Raw genomic sequence first — 17,841 nt, 5'->3', positions numbered from 1 at the left:
TCCTAGAAACTTCTAAGTGTCCTTGCCTCTCACACTAGGTATTATGTGAGGCGATGGGTGTGCTAATTAATCTGATTGTGACGATCATTTCACAAAGTGTGAGAATGTCAAATCATCACCCTTTAAATAGATACAATTTTATTTGTAAGTTACTTTAATAAAGCTGAAAAAATTTTTCAAATCAAAACGAAATCCTCACTATATAATTCATCCTGATTTTAATTTTCCTTACACCAACAAGAGAAAAATAAGTTTTTAAAGTTGAAGACAGATCAATTTTGAAACAGCTGCTTTTCTTATTATAGTAAGAGACCGTCTTTGTATATTTTAGACTCTCAAAGGACTAACCTACTTCGTGAAAATGCCTCTAAAGAAACAGGAAAGACATTCCATAATAAAACCTGGGTCCAATCTTCATTAGAAGACCAAAAATTTACTGTACTAATTTCCCACTTTTGATCAACTGTTACCTTACTTTTTTGTCTGACATTATTTAAACATTTGAGGAAGGATGATAAATTTTGAATAATGTTCTCCAAACAATAAGGCACTTGTGTATTGACCTAATTCCACTAAAGTTTCTTAATTAAAAATGGTTTCTAAACCAAACCCTGTTCATCAAACTTTAAGTACTTTGTGTCAGTCCACACTACTCAATGAAATGAAAATAAAATTATATAAGTTAAAATCTCCATACATTTTTATTCTTTCAAGTGCATTTAGTACTGAGGAAATAATCTGTCCTAAGGAGTTTGCGCATATCACAAGAGACGGATGGCAGAAAGGGACGCAAACACGACCCAGCATCATGAGTGGACCAGCCGGGGCTATCATGTTCCGTGAAACCGCTGTCTGTGTTCTGCCCATAGTAAAAACACCGACCACACTGAAACCTGGCTTTGCTCTACTCTTACAGCTTCCTTGTAATCTAACTGGGTTCATATGAAAAAACAAAACAACAGAAATAAGACCTTTCCACCTAAAAGAGAATCTTCAAAATGCACAAATATACTGATTATGTCCCTTTAATGAGTTCTTTGAAACCTGACTTGACCTTTTTATTTTTAGACTAATTGTAAAACTTAGAGAAAAGTTGCAAAGACAGGATTGAGAATCCCTTGTGTACTGGCCACCTAATGTTGACACATTACATAATCATGATACATTCATCAAAACTAAGAAATTAACTTAGGATAATACTACTGACTAAAAACAGACTTTATCAGATTTTACCAGACTTTCCACGTATGTCCTTTCTCTGTTCTGGGACCCAACCCCGATCCCATGTGGAATCCAGATGGCTTACCTCGTGATCTGCTTCTTCATCCTCATCCTGATAACCGTCACACAGTGGGCTGGAGCCAGCTGCAAAGGTGGGCCCCTGGGAGTAATACTGGGAACTTCGGGAGCCATCCTGCCGGAGTTTATCACATTCTGCGGGGGTACGGGCCGGGGAGGGGAGAAGGGCACGAAAAATCAGAGTTTGTCTACTCCTCTTTAATTACCTTTTCTATAAGATTTCAAAACAACAATAATATTAATAATGAAAATGAAGGTGAAAATGACTGAGAATTAGTCCAATCCCAACCACACCCTAGACACCAGTTAAGATACTTTAAACGGATCATCTTATATCTCACATCCCTCTGAGGCAAATTCACAGTAGTTAAAATATTTGCTCTGTAATGTTATGCAAGTAAGCAGCAGACTCAGAATCTGAACCCAGGGTCCTAAGTACTATAATTTTTGACACACAGCAATTACGTAACTCCACATTAAAAAAACAGGCAATTCTCATGCTACGCTCGTTTCCTGGACTTGGCAGCTGGAAGTGACATGAGAAATCACAGATTATAAGGCTCTCATTTTGTTTTTAGTTATCAATTTAACTTTGATGCCAAACAGCCTACAATCACTGTGCAGAACTTTCTCCTCAAGGAGAAGCCATCACACCGATCACTCTTATCAGCTACGGGGGCGAGAAAAGCAAGGAAAGTTCTGCCGGCTCGAGCTCCAGGAGCATTTGCTCCGCAGAGGGATTTGCCATGGGTTCCTTTAAATATCCAGCTCGCTAAAGGAGTGCAAAACGTGTGTGGCGTAAGTCTCCTCTTTGCACAGCTTTATAAAACCAGACACCTCCAGGCCAGAACTACAGCAGGGTCTTCAGGGGCCTTCCTCACACGAGGATCTGAGATCCCTCCCCAAGGAGACAAGCTGGCACTTTACTGGAGGGATGAAAATTCTTCAACGGGGGAATAAAAATACCCTCTCTCTCCTTTGCACCCCACAGTGGGAGTGGATAGGAAAAGTTTCCAATCCAGAACTGCGAATCAGACTTTTAAACATCCTACGGCAACAGTCACGAGGACCTTTCAGGATGCCAAACTAACAAATGCACACGCAATCACAAGACAGCTGAGTACCACCACTTTACTCACTTATGGGCTAAAGACCTTGTGGGCTGGGCTGACCACCACTTTTAATATTGAGTAAAATGGAAAATTAAGAAAATTCTGGAACTTCCAGAGCACAACTTATTTTTTAATGAGGATTTACTGGTATTAACCTAACAGTTTTCAGTGAGAAATATTTTCACATTTTCTCCAATATTTGACAATTTCTCTGCAAAAACAGTACAATAAATCACACAGTCAGCGTCTGTAGGCTCACTCTACAGAGATAATGCTCCACAATCATGATCGGGAGTTTTCAAATGCAGTTCTGTGCAGTTTTTGGATTCTATAAATTTTTGGTTTGATTTTCTTTAACTAATTACTTTAAAGCTAAGATTAAAAAATCCAAGAACTCAATAGTTTTACATGTCATTAACTTGTGCTGTGAAATCAGCTTTTCTGTGGTCCCATAAAACGGAAGTCTCCTAAGGACTCAGGGTGAACCTCGTAATACAAACCAATAAAAGCTGTAACCACCTTCGGCCACCCAGTAACTCCATGTTCTCAAACGCCGCCAAACACAAGAGGACACGAGGTGAGAGCCAAAGCCCTTTAGACCAAGTCCTTCTGTGCCTCAGAATCATCTTTTCCCTCACGAATTGACCCTAGAATAAGTCTAAGCTTGAAATGATAAAATCTTATAATGTTGTGTATTGAGTACCACAGAAGATGGTATTTGAAAAAGATTCCTCTGCTGGTTGATAAGGAGGGACTCTGGTTAGATCATCTCTAAAGGTGATATCAGCTCCAAAATTCTTGACAATAATACTAAAAACAGGTAAAATGTCTTGATACACAGTAAATCTTAAAATGACCAAAATATTGCAACATTATTATCCATATGTGAAAAGCATGAAAGTCGGGCAATTATTAGTACTTCCAGCATGTCACTTTTCGAGCCTAGTTCAAAAGACAATGCCTCTTTCTCCACAACGAAGTTTTTCTCACAGAAGTATTTAAACAGTAGTACATCAAATGAAATATGATGCTGGGTCTAAGATTAAATGAGGCAGTATAAATTTATGGCAGATGACCAATATTTTTATCATCAAATTTCTGAAATCTAGTAAACTCATCAATTCCATTATCACTTAGTCCAACACGAGAGGAAATCTAGGAAAATTTCCTCTCGTCAAGTTGCAACAGCGCTCAGTGTCTAAATCAGAGCTTTGTTCATGAAAAACTGCCTTTATTGTCTGTAGGGTGGGATGTAAGTAAGTGAAGCTGCCGTGAATAAACGAAGACTTTCAAACATCTGACTGAGGGGGCTGCAGGCTGGCTGTGCCAGCACCTACGGGCTGGAAGCAAGATGCGGAAGGTAACAAAAGACCCATCTTAGTGCACTCTGCTCTGGCACAGAAATTCAGAGTGTGACAAGTTGTCCTCCTCGCAGTGCTGCTGGATAAACACATCACTGTGCTTGTGTCCTCTGGTTTCCCAACCACAAATCTCCTCCTCCCGCCTCTCATATCAAACTATTTTCTTTAGCGTGAGAACGATGGACAAACATTTGTTGGTTGACCAAAGTTTTAAATACAGAAGAAAAAAAATAATGTCACAGAACGAGATGGTTATCTAACCACCTCATGAAATTAATTCTGCTTCAGCTTCCAAACCTTCATGCACCAAGCTGCTATTTAGACTTTCTATTTAATATTTTAGATTTGTTAAAAGAGTCTACTACAAGAAGTTTTAAAAACTAATTTTCAAAATAATTTTCTCTATGGAAATCCCTGATGAATTTCCACTTTCTATGTTTTGTTCCTAAACATATTAAATCAGTCACAATGAGCTAGAATATGCAGCAGTTACAAACAGTTCAAAATTGCAGTGGCTTAACAGGACGGGAGATCCTCCTGCACACTGTCCTTGTCTATGCAGAGCTGGCCAGTCACTCAAGGACCTGGCAGAGGGAGGTTTCACCTCGACTTGCGATCACAAAACAGGGCGAGGAGAGGCGGTGCCTTCCACGCTGGCTCCAGGGACTTCTGCCAGGAGCAGTCGGGTTACTTCTGCTCCTCCTTCTTCGGACAAAACAAGCCACATGGCCATACCCAACTTCCAAGGGGGCGAGGAAGGGCAATCCTGCCTCACAAGCAATCACACCTCATAAAACAGCTCCAGTGACTCTTCCAAAGGAGCGGTAACACTGGATCCAAGGTTTTCCAGATTCTTGTCACCCATTCTCCCAATGCTCATTTAACGTTCACTTCCAGTCCTTCCTGAATGAGGGCGAGAGGTCTGTGGGGCATTTGCAACAGCAGTGAAAAGCTACGCTCTGCGTTTTAGTGACAGGAGGTTAACCAAGGAGGGATTCCGCATGGAGCGGCAGCTGAGTCTGGAGTCCAACAGACCAGGCAATACTTGCTCCTGTGAGGCCTGAGTTAGCACTCCAGCCTCCTGAGAAGTCAGACCCCACCCTGCAGAGCTGGGATGCCACTCCTGGGAGGCTGTCTCGAGAATCACTCAGCAAACTTTTTTCAGTGCTCTGCTCTGAGGTGGGAGACCAGGTGAAGGCACCAGAACTTTGCACAGAGCCCTCCACACGGTGGGTGCCCAAGAACTGATTGATCATTGCTGTCAGAATTCCCCACACAAACCACAACTACCTAAACGCTTCCACTTTTAAAAGCCAGTGAGCAATTCCCTAACAAGATTTGCTTGGCGGCACAATTCTTAAAGATTCTACAATTTTACCAGGCCTTCGGCTACTTCTTTACCAAACATTGCAAGGCTGTATTTCTTTTCCTAAGTACGTACAGCACTCATCCTGAGTTTCTCTGACAGTCATGGCCTCTCAATCCAGAACAGAGCTAAAATGTTTGAATTGCTCTAATGGCAGAATTTTTGGTTATTACCTAATTAGTCTTACACAACACGAAGCTTTATACTTCGGGGCGTTTTCACACTGGAGGAGTGTCAGACGGGGCCTGGCAAACATATGAGACACTGCAGCTGCCAGAGCAAGGAGAAGGGATCGAGGTCCTTCGAGCTGAAAGTATATGTTATGAGTCGAACCATGTCCTCCAAAAGATATGCTGAAGTCCTAACCCCGGGTACCCGTCACAGTGACCTTATTCGGGAACAGATCTTGTCAGGTGTGATCATGTTCTGATGAGGTTATGAGGGTGGCCCTAATACAACGGCTGCTGTCCTCATGAGCAGAGAAAAGGGAGACACCGGACCACGCGGAGACACAGACACACAGGCAGAGGGGAGACGGCCACGTGACAGCGGACGCAGACTGAGTGGTGCCGCCCCAGGCCAGCGAGCACCTGGCATCACAGAAGCTGGGGGATACGAGGGGGTTTCTCCCTGAGATGTTGGAGGGAATGGGGCCCGCCGGACACCTTATCTTGGACCTCTGGCCTCCAGAACTAGGAGACAATACATTCCTTTGGTTTGAGACACCCAGTTGGTGGCACTTGGTCACAGCAGCCCTGTGGATGCACAGCCACCAGGGGACGCTATGATGTGGAGGAGAGTCACAGGATCTTCCAGGAAACGGGAGGAGCTGCCCCTTAGCAGGAACTTGGGGCATTGAGACTGTGGCAGGAACTGCACATCGGGGGACGCCCCTGGGACCCCAGAAGAGCTGAGCTGCCCTGGGGAAGAAACTACTGTCCTCATCCTCAGGGACCAGCCTCAAAGGTCCCAAGGACAGTGACCCTTTGTGGAGGGAGAGGCAAGATGTGGTAACTCAGCCGGCATAACAGAAACCACTGCCTGTTAATAACATCAACTCTGACTGAGGCTCCCAGGGACAGGCACTGTTCTAAGAAGTTTTCTTACAGAATCTACTCTGCACAGCAACCCTAGGAGCTGGGGATTCAATTGTCCACATCTTACACATGAAAACCTGAGAAGCAAAAGGGAACTTGTCACAGGCAGTGGAGGCAACATCGGCCCCGGGGTGCTCAGCCTGAGAGTGAGCACCTGCAGACAGAGCTTATGGTGTGATAACACCCCCTCCACATCTCTGTCCTCACTTAACAGCAGGTAAAATAACCCGCCTTTATCTAGCAAGTCAATGCGTTCAGCTTGGGGTTTCGGTGCCCTGAACTCCTTCCTAGGAAAGTCCTCTCTTCCACAAAGCCTTCCCTGGTTGCCCCGACCTTCATGCCAGCCTGAATACTTCCATCCTAGAAACTGTGTCGCACACTTGCTTAGACCCTCCGCTTGCTCATGTACCACAGAAGTTCGACTGATGTGTTTAATGAAAGAACAGCAAAGAGAGAAGGTACAGGAGAGACACTGCCACAGCAGCAGGATCATGGTCACAAGAAGCCGTTGGCCCCAAGACTCTTCTCTCTCCTCGGTTACTCATGCACCATGACTCCAAAGCAAAGCACCCCAAGCTAGTTATCCATTAACTCACAAATATTATCTACCACCTGCTAAGTACATCACAGGCACCGGAGACCCACAGCAAAGGGAAAACAGAAGTCCTGGCCACAGAGCTCCTGCTCCTGCGGGGCACAGACAGAAAACGGGGTGGACTACACAACATCTTAGAGGGTCCTGGCGCTCAGAGGGAAACGAAGTAGGGAAGGGACCAGGGAGCAGTGTTGACACAGGACTCCCCAATGGTGACCTCAGAGCAGGGACCTAGGAATGGTGACCTCGGAGCGGGGAGAGCGCGCTCCATCCCCGGGAAAGGGCTGGACGGGAGCATGATGTTGGCTGAGGGACATGCGAGGACAGAAGGAGATGCACTTAGACAGGAGCAGGGGATGGATGACCAGGGCCTCGTGGGCCCTGTTAGGACACAAGGCCAAGGGGTCACCTCTGGGGACACTGAACAGTGATGTGGCCTCACTTGCATGCACCTCCTCGTCCTGCCCGCCCCTCCCCAGATGCTGGGACTCCCTCAAGACAGCTCAGACATGTAAATTCCAAAGAAGCCCAGGAAGAGCCTCAATGTCACCTCTGTAGGGAACACACTGCTCAGTGATGCCGGAAAAGTCCATGGGTTTTACCGCTGGTTTGTATACTGCGACATAATTGACTTTTTCATATGCACAATTCCACGAGAGACAATCTACTACAGAGTGAAAATGTCCTGAATTTATGATAAAGATTTTGAAATACACTCTGAGAGAAGTTTTTAAATAAATGGGCACTAAGTCTGACTTGCTTAAATGAGAGGGAGAAGGAAAGACAGAAATTAAATGCAAAGTGGGAGTAAGAAGGGATTTGTTTTTCTATTCCCCAAGAAAATTGTGTGGTAAGTTGAGTGGGTGCCAACAGGAAGAAGGGAGACTTTCTGCCTCGTCAGGCTGCGAGAAAGAGGAGGACAGGATGATGAAGTGTTCGCCAAGGCACCATGCATTTAAAGCCAGACAGACCAGCCAAGGTCGTCCTGTCATTTTCAGGTCATACAGGTACTGTTGGTGCATATGTGTACAAACTACTAGGAAAGTTTTGAAAGATTCAGGTCAAAAGCACAATTTTTGTATTTCACAACAGCATAGCATTCGAAACATAGTATATTTTAAAACCTGAATGTGGTTTCTTGTTAACAGTATTAAATCTTTCATACTCCTACTATAATTCAAGGTATTTAAAAATCAGGAGGACTCCACTTCCAAAGTCACTTATAAAAATCATGGTCATGGGGCCGGCCCAGTGGCGCAGCGGTTAAGTGCGCATGTTCCACTTCTTGGTGGCCCAGGGTTCACTGATTCGGATCCTGGGTCCCGACATGGCACCGCTTGGCACACCATGCTGTGGTAGGCATCCCACATATAAAGTAGAGGAAGATGGGCACAGATGTTAGCTCAGGGCCAGGCTTCCTCAGCAAAAAGAGGAGGACTGGCAGTAGTTAGCTCAGGGCTAATCTTCCTCAAAACAAATAAATAAATAAAATAAAATAAAATAAAAATCGTGGTCACGATACTTCTGTGAGAACATCCCATGATGAGCCACACTCTAAAGAAGCTTTTTCAGATCACTGATTCTTAAAGCCGCTACTACTAACATTTAATAAATGCTTTATTTTCTAAACTGAAAGCCCTTGGCCATCATTATTTGTTTTCTGTTAAAAAAAAACTGAAGGAAAACAGATCTTGTATCTGCCTTAGGGATTAGGAAGCCCAGGCGTGAAGCTTCTGGCAGACCCAGGATTCCTAACCTCCACTCCAGCTGTTTATCCACCGGATCATCAACAGCAGGCTGGAGGGGCGGTGTACATCTCTGTCTGGCACAGAGGACTGAGGACCAATCAGACTTCAAACACACGTTCAGAAGACAATCAATTCCAGTCCAACACCTGTATCGGGTGTGATGCAGCTGAAGAATCTGGCCTGAGCTTTCAAGGATGCACACAGGAAAAATCTACTGGACTCAAATATCATGCTTTGTAAACATTAGAAAACGTATTTTCTGAATGAAAATCAAACCAAAATGCATTTTAAAATAGAAGAGATTTACCTTCTTCTTCATTGATTACTGGGTTTAGCAAAACTGGAAAAGAAAAGAAATTGCACTGACAGTTAAGACTCTGCCTCACCAGTCACACACACTGGATTTTCCAAGTAACATTTGGATTTTCCATAAATTCTTCAAAACAGTCTAACTTCAATTTATTTAAATTGTCTTCAAGAATCAACGAATTAGAGCATGCTTAAGAGACTATAAATTGTCAATGTTTTTAGTGAGAAGTTATCTGATGCACATTAAGTGAGTTGAAAAGCCACAGTCTTAACAACACCGTGGATTTCATATTCATCTTCTCAATGGATATTTTCCTAGATAGTTGGGTGGAATTTTAAATGACAGATTCCAAATAAAGATGCCCTCATGGTTCAGTATTACACTAACGATTCATTCTTTTCTTCCCTCTCCCCTTTGGAGGGAGAGTTTGTACATACTTATATAGGAATACTTACAATGGCATAAAAGCATATTATTACATATGAAGCACTATATCCAAGTTTATCTTCCAAGAATGCATAATTGAGTCATAGACCAGTTCTTCATCAGTTACCACTCCAGTGACACTTAGCGCCCACAGTGCCACAGACATGAGAGGAAAGGAGAGAACTGTGGCTTTAGTGGTTAAGCCCAGGCCTCGGAGAGTGGACATCTTCTCCCTTAATGGTGCCTACAAGACAGAACATTCCAGGTGCTGGAGTTTGCTGCGTTTCACTGCCGGGTAAGAGAGAGAGAGAGCCCATCAGAAAATGCGCTATCACCCTGGAGTCAAGGAAAGGGAGGGAATGAGTCTCAGATCGCTGAGGCCACAGGGCCGGGAAGGGCAGCGGTCCAGCTCAGACTCTGAAAGCAAACAGACCCTGTGCGCTGGATCCCAGCCTGCAAGGAGTGGCGGGGCTCATGGGACACGGTTCAGCTGACTGAGTAGTAAGCAATTTACGTGACAATTTACGGAATCACCTTCTCCAAATTCAGCCGCATCAGAGTCACTGGGAGAGCCTGCTGACCTGCTGCCGGGCCCAGTCCCAGAGCATCTGGCTCAGGTCTGTGGGGCGGGACTGCAATCGAGGTTCCCAGAGACCTCCTGCTCCGGCCGGGGACGTGCCGAGAGCACCGTTCACTGTGCAGAGTAAGGTAAGTGCCTACAGAGCAGCAGGAGCAAGACAAAAGGTGGTAGATGGGACGCCCATCTAGGGAGGAGGCGCCAGGCGTGGCTCCTGCAGAGGGAGACGGAATCTCAGGGTCTGGCATTTCCTACAAATTCCCAGTGAGAAGTGTAAACGGCCTCAGGGAAAGGGGGTCAGTCTGTTTCTTTTATTAGGTCACAAATGATCCATACTTGTGACCACAATAATTTCAGAGGAAACAGGTCCCAAAGAATGAAGAAGAATCTAGTTGACAGGGTACAGGTCAGAGTGGACGGGCAGAAACGCTACATCTGGAATTGAGTTCTAGTTCCCAAAGAACACTGTTTTGTGTCAGCAAAAGCTTTAATTTTGCTCCTGTGGAGTGCCTTGTCAGATTCCCAGAATGCTCAGAGTGTCTGCTTTCATTTTACCGTGGCACTTCAGCTCCAGCTGCGAAGGAACCATCCTGATTCCAGCCACCAACGCCTCTCTCCTGGCTGTGGCGATCCCCCCATCCCATCACTGTGGTGATTCCCATCCCCTCACTGCGAACCTTTAACACAGAACCAGATCTAGCTATTTAAAGATGACGAGTCAGATGACATCAGGCCTGAGTTCAGACCTCTCCAACAGCCTCCCAGCCCCGAAAATAAAAGCGGATGTCCTCCTAATGGTTCCTTAGCTCCCTGTGACCTGACTCAGGGTGGGTGGCTGGCAGGCGTCAGTGAGGTCACTGAATGAACCATCCCTTCCTGAAAGGGCCCCCAGACTACAGGATAGAGGCACACCCTGCCCCTCACCCAGGTGTATTGTGCACTTGGCCACACCTTCCACCTTAATTAGCCAGAGGCAGGTGACCTGCCTGTCCTTCTGGTTACCAGCCACATCATTGCTGTTAGTAAGCAGAACTGAGGGGAGTGGGCTGGCACCAGCACCAACCCAGGCTTTAATGAGGGAGGGGCCCAAGCATAAGCTCAGGAATAAGATGAGGGGAGGAGAGATAGGCAGGATGATGGTCAGTGCTCTCCAAGGTCATTTATCTGAGGACATTTCACCTCAGTAGAGCTTCAGGGAAACTGACCAAATACAGCATTAAAAACCAACTGCACTGTGGGCAACTCTCACAAGACTTCGGTCAGACACAACGGACGTCACTGCGAAGCTCCATCCTCAGAGAAAGCTCCAGGACAGTTCAGGTGGAGTGAGGTGGAAGCAGAGATGGTGATGCGGCTGCCTGTGACATGGACAGATTTCTTCACCAAGGGAGGAAAAAATGAACGACAAGCAGACTGAATTCATACGCCTGGAAGTCACATTCGCACAATTCCAAATGACTCTCACCTCAACCTGCACAGTTGTTTGGGGAATGAAGTGATCAGGATAGGGAGGCGGAAAACCACAGACAAAATGCACTACTAACTGTGTCGCCAGCTCACGCGGGAAGTGAACTTGCTGATTAACGTTTGACACATACTGAAAAGACTTCCCCCCAGATCCTGGGACTGGTATCTCTCTCTCAGACATTAAATGCCATGGGCAATCTCATTTTATATAGAAGGGCAAAAAAAGGTCATTTTGATTAACATTCTCCATCTATGGTTAATTTCTATTAGAGTGGAATAAAAACCTTCCAAAAAAACTTAGGAATTAAATATTAAAACTTAAGCCGCTGAATAAAACTGTGAGTTAGCTTTATTTTTCATTGCAGACCATGGAAAGAATTACTCTTAAAATATTATTTACCATTGCAGAAAACTAGTTTTTAACATTTCTTCTCTTCACATACCCAGATTAATCGAAGGAGACTTGAAGAACTACCTGACTTCAGTTAGGTAGAAGCTTTCTGAAGCCTGTGCTGAGGGTCTGCAAGTTCTCACAGACACCAGCAGAGCACAGGTGGCCTGGAGGCGATCTCGTTTCACGTAGAATGAAAGAGCCTGAGACTGCGCCCTGAGCTTCACCAGGTCACTCAATATCAAAATGCCGGTGGAGACTCTAAACCGGCTGTGCCGTGGCTGAGCAGTGAACGATAAGGGCCTTATCCTCAGCCCCTTCAATGCAGCACTTCTGTGTGGCTCCGAGCAAAATACAGACGCACTCAAGTTACTCACTCTATCAGGAATTAAAACAGAATTGCTGAAACAGCAGACTGGCTCGGACACAAAAACAAAACAGAAAGCCTTTTGTTCAGAAAATCCGAGTGCTTTGTTGAGACCTGGGTCACTTAAATGATTGTCTTTGCTACTCTATCTTTTGTGTGTTGCTCACCATTGAAAAAAGGCAACACGTCTGCTCCCCGACTGACAGCAATGCTGCTCATTTTCCTGTGCTCGTGTATAGACTGCCCTCCCGCAGTAACCCTCAGTTAGGGTCTCCACACTTGGAGCAGGTAGTGTTAGGGAGGCTTCTGTCAAATCCAACACGAGAAGCTAGAGAGCTGCTTTTGTTATAATTTCCTCTGTTAATTCCTTATTTTTGTCTTTGCTCTTCTCTTTCCTCAATAGAGAGTTTAATTCATTGTTTCATCAGGTTGGGCAACTTTCCCTAAGGACACAAGTCCCCAAGGAAGTCAGATGAAATACCAACACATTAAAAAATAAGCTGTAATAGCATCACTTGTCTTAGAAAAGTCGCCCTAGCACGTCACAAGCACCGAGTAGAGGAGCACCAGGTGAGCTCTCCCCTCCCTCGAAGAAGTGGCAACAGGTGGGGTCACGTTTCTATTGAGCCTCCAACACCACCTCAGGACAGCTCCTCCATCCTTCTGCTTCATCTCAAAACACACTTCCCCAGTTCTGTCCCGCCGACAGAGGTCGAACCCTGACAGCACCCAGTTCCCTGCCTGCACCTCCTCAGGGGACCCCTCCACGCCTCACTGTGTGTCTGCAAACTCGTCCCCTCCAGTGGCTCCTTGTGTCTACAACCGTCTTAACTGGCTCTAGTTTTTAAACAAGTAACAAAATTCTCTATACCCTGCCACAACCTCAAAATATTGTCCCTTTTCTCTTTGCCTTGTTGACATTCTTTACTCTACTTTCTTAAAAAATTACTTGTAGGGGCCGGCCTGGTGGTGCAGCGGTTATGTGCACACGTTCTGCTTCTCGGCGGCCCAGGGTTCGCCAGTTCGGATCCCGGGTGCAGAAATGGCACCGCTTGGCAAAAGCCATGCTGGGGTAGGCGTCCCATGTATAAAGTAGAGGAAGATGGGCATGGATGTTAGCTCAGGGCCAGTCTTCCTCAGCAAAAAGAAGAGGATTGGCAGTAGTTAGCTCAGGGCTAATCTTCCTCAAACAGAAAAATTACTTGTAGAATTTTTCTACTTATAAAAATAATTCTCATCTCATGAAACCTGGCTTCTTAAACCCACAGGCCCCCCTGGAACGGCTCTTTGCAAGGTCACCCGCGGCTGCCCAACGACCGATCCAGGGGCCTGGGGAGAGGAGGGACTGGGACAAGCACTGGAGAGACAAGGAGGGTGGTGGACAAGCTGGTGTTCCAGGGGAAGGACTTGTTCTTATGTGTGGGCAGAGGGAGAGAGCTGGTGGAGGAACCAGGACTGGGTAGATGAGGCCACACTGGCGGGCGTGAGACGACGGGGTTCTCAGATGCTAAGATAGTCAGCTTTTATCCCACCAGTGACAGGGAGCTGGTAAGGAATTTTTAACAAGAGAGGCATGATTGGATTTATGTTTTAAAGACAACGCCCGGGGCCGAGGGTGCGGCTCAACGACACCGCCATTACCAACCTGCACACGGTCATTCACGCGCCTCTTATCTCCCGCCAGCTTGAAGCTTCCCAGGAAAGCAGCAATGTCATTCCTCTTGACTCACCTGCAGGACCACTTAGCAAATTGCTATGTCAACACAGACTTAGATTTTATACAACCCAGTTTGTCAGGACTGAGGCTCAGCAGTTTGTCAGGACTGAGAGGCCGGTCAGAATCGCAGAGCTTAGAAGGGACCTGGACATCATACACTGCCTCCCAGGGAGGAGGCCAAGGACAGACGTGGGATGTGATTTCCAAGCGTCCCACAGGCTACTGGCAGCGCTGGAATCAGAATTCTGGCCTCGCCTCAGCTTCTGGGATAATCAATGATAACAAAGACGTCGATGCTGCTGTGGTTCAGGAAAGACAGAATCACGCCTCACCTCTGTTCAGGGCTTTTTCAGAAGAACCCACCCCCTCCTCTCGCACCATCCCAATTCTATCCTGTTTTTGTTTAAACTAGGAAATAAGTTAAAATTCTATATGAATGAGTATAAGTAATTTAACATTTCTTATTATAAAAAACTTAAACTTTCTTTAACCAGTCATATTCCACCTCCTCTCATACACGTCATTTTTAACAGCTTCTTCAGGAAGAACGAAGCAATGAATCAGGCAGATAAATCAGCTGAAAGAGCCACATCACGGGCACCTCAGCTGTCTCTCTCTCGTCCTTCGGTAACCTGTGCCTTTGTGTGAAGTCCACTGAGGAAGTAATGACCTATTGTAGCTCCAAAAACGCGCAACAAATGCTATTAGGAGGACGCGATGGTTACAGACATCGGCTATACGTGATGTCCCGTGATGAAGCTTCCTTTCTTTTATTTCTCTTAAACATATCTAAATTTCAATGAAATCAGGAATGAGCAAAGAGGAGACTTCAGAAGAACAGCAAAGCCACCGCCTTTAGACGTCCATAAGCTAATCTGCATTTCCTAAGTTAATCAGCTAAAGAAACCCCATCTCCTCCGGCCTTTAGACACAGGTGAGCCACATCTCCCTGACCTCCTAGAAGAGGCAGCACAGGCACAGGTCTCCTCACGCCCTCAGGATCTGAAGTCAAAAAGACCAGCCTGGGCTGAGCCAGAAGACTATGAGTCCTGGCACAGCTGTCTGCAAACTGCAAAGTAGCTATAAAGGAATCCCTCAGCTTCCACGGCCTCAGTTTACTCATCACAGAACGACGAGAAGGGGATTTATTAATCAGAGGCCCCGGAGGCCCAGCTCCAGCATGGCGGTGCCTCCAGAGGTTGAGGAGGAGGGGGATGGAGGCGCCTGCTGACTCGGGTGAACGAAGCTGAGGGTCCAGTGTCTGCACTGTCACAGTGGTCTGATGACGCACTTCCCCTGCTCCTCTCCTCCTCCCACAGCATCTCTGCAAGGAAAGCCTGGCTGAACCACGACAGCCACGTGGGATAGGGCTGGGATTGACAAAATTACCTCTGTGCTCTGTGGCGCTTAAATTAAAATGCACCTTCCCTCCACAAACACCGCTTCCACGCCAGGGGTGTTCCTTTGAGATCCTTTACATAAATAAGTTCATCTTATTACCACGGAAACAGATATGTATCAGATCTTTATCTCACAGATGAGAAAACAAGTTCAAATTGTTGAAGAAACAGAATCAAATTGTTTACTCCTGGTACAGAACAGCCAGGATCTGGACCCACGTGTGCCCCATGCACTTTTCATGAACACAGACTTTCCTGTCAGAAAGCAAGAACAGGAGGTTTATGGAATTTAGGTCATATTCTATTTTTTGGCCCAGGTAGTGGTTCCAGAGACGTGTGCTTTATAACTATCTGTTAACCTGCATATGTTTTATGTATTTGTCTGTGTTACATGTCATAACTTTTAAAAAGTGACAGAAGAGAAAAAGCCAGAAGAACTCAGTGTCATCACACAGGAGGGCAAAGCAGATGCCCACCTAGAGTCTGAGGTGAGCAGATGCGTTGTTCACGCCAAAGATAGGAGCCCTCAGTCGGCACCATGAGGCCACGCCTCAAAGGCAGCACCCATGCTCCTGTGAGAAGTGCCACAGGCCCCCAAAAGGAGACTTGATCGCCAGAACCACGGGGCACCTGGGCTGTCCCGGGACCCGTGTGCCCCAGGCAGCAGACGCAACGGCACGGGCCCTCATCACACCCAGTGAGAACCCACAGCCTTCCCAGAACAGACTGACTGGTCTAAGTCGAGGGGACAGGAGGCTTCAGACAATGAAGGACAGACGCAGCGGCTCTTACTAAGTCTGAGAACTGACAGAACTGACAGAGAAGCCTGGCTGGCGCTGCCTAGAAGCTGGTCCAGTTTTAGGAAATGCGAACACTCTTCAGTGTTGAACAGGGTGGTCTGCAGACACACACGAAAACCACTGTTTTTAGTCACCTTGTATAAACAGTCATTTCTTCACACTGTAAATCCTCCACTCACCCCTCCAGATACAGTAACTGTAACCTTCTGACTGAATTCACACAGCCAGATTCCACACCCCTCGCTGCACTCACACTTCTAATTCTGGAGCCCCAGCAGGCCAACCTGCTAAAATGTTCTTCTTCCAGCACGAGCTGCGTGGAGCCCGTTTCTGATACAACACCAGACGCTGTGAACTAACTCGGGTGGGAGTGTAAGGGACACAGTAACTAAGTTGCCGGCTGCACATGCTGTGAGAAACTATGTTTCTCTCTCTTCCAAACCGGGCTTTTTGGGGATGGAGCCTTGAAAATAACATCTTTATTTCAGCCTTTAATATGCTCATAATTTTCAAATGAGGTCTACAGTTGTAAAGAAACAAAATCCAAACCTCTCACTCATCTCCAGCACCCACCCCCTGCCCCAATTCCCCTTTTCCACTAATTGAGCCCCTTTAAATAAAGCTAAGAACTATCCAGATAGACGCCTGGTCCAGCGGTGCAGTGGTTAAGTTCATGCTCTCTGCTTTGGCGGCCTGGGGTTCACAGGTTCAGATCCCAGGCGTGGACCTACACAATGCTCATCAAGCCATGCTGTGGCAGTGTCCCACATACAAAATAGAGGAAAATTGGCAGAGATGTTAGCTCAGGGACAATCTTCCTCACTAAAAAAAGAAAAAGAACTATCCACATAAAACAAACATTATTCGTCATTAGGGTTCAAGTAACGTAAACTCAAGATTAAAAGAGTATAATTCTTCTGGAAATTCAGTAACAAGCTGAGTGAATTCTTTATAGATAAGGAGATTTCGGAATCATCTTCAGAAATTCACTATTCATTGCCAGCTAGATGTCTGTTGAACCAAATATCAAAATACCATTTCTAAATCCAGGTGCATGTTTGTATTGTCATTAACAGCAAATTACTACCTAAATCTCTAGTAACAAAATAAATCAACAAAACCAAGTCATTCGACCAAGGAGCATGGTCACCAAACTCTATGAAATTCTCCAGAGACAAATATAAAACAGACAGCAAAGATCTCTGCTCTCTTTGGACCAGAACAGAGCGAAACTGCACTGCACACTGTGGGGGCCACCTCCTCTCCAGTGGGGGTGGCGGAGTGGGCTCTCCAGTGCCTCTCTCTGCTGGCCGGGCCCCTACCCGTGGGCCCTCAGTGCCTCACGCATGTCTCCACCACACCGTTGTCTCTTTACTGCAGTCTTGACAAAAGACAGCAAGCTCAGCTTGAGCTTTCACCCATTCATTTAAAAACTCCCAGCAAGCACAGAACCGATGCTCAGATACCTATTAATTGTGTCTATTATCTGCCTTTATGTATTATCTGACTAAAACCTAGCTTTTTCACAAAAACACTTTTCAGTAAGTCCGTGCCTTCCTCAATCACTCTCATGACCACTAAGCATTTCTGCACGACTTTAATAAGCAAATGTCTCCAGCACCTAGTTATGTACTTACTAGTATCACTGCGTCATCTCCTTCCATATTTTACAATCGTTGAGAGGGGAGCTGAGCTCCCAAGAAAGACTGACAGAACCATTCACACCATGAGCACTGGATGACTCTGAAGAAGCAGCAACCTGTCTCACACTAAGGGTCAGTCCTCCTCCCTCACGACTGTGGACAAGG

General features: G+C 45.9%; 1 protein-coding gene across 4 annotated transcripts in view; it reads right to left on the bottom strand.

Annotated features, from left to right (window-relative positions):
• Positions 1-17,841, bottom strand: part of NHSL1 (NHS like 1) — a 124,014-nt gene that overhangs the window by 37,575 nt on the left and 68,598 nt on the right. For all 4 annotated transcript variants that reach the window (XM_046675289.1, XM_046675290.1, XM_046675292.1 and 1 more), the window contains exon 3: positions 1,307-1,434. In XM_046675289.1, the coding sequence (XP_046531245.1) occupies positions 1,307-1,434 (128 nt within the window). The remainder of the gene's footprint in view (positions 1-1,306; positions 1,435-17,841) is intronic.

Source organism: Equus quagga, chromosome 11, assembly GCF_021613505.1.
Source record: "Equus quagga isolate Etosha38 chromosome 11, UCLA_HA_Equagga_1.0, whole genome shotgun sequence".
Lineage (NCBI taxonomy): Eukaryota > Metazoa > Chordata > Mammalia > Perissodactyla > Equidae > Equus > Equus quagga.
This window is presented reverse-complemented; position numbering and strand designations above follow the sequence as displayed.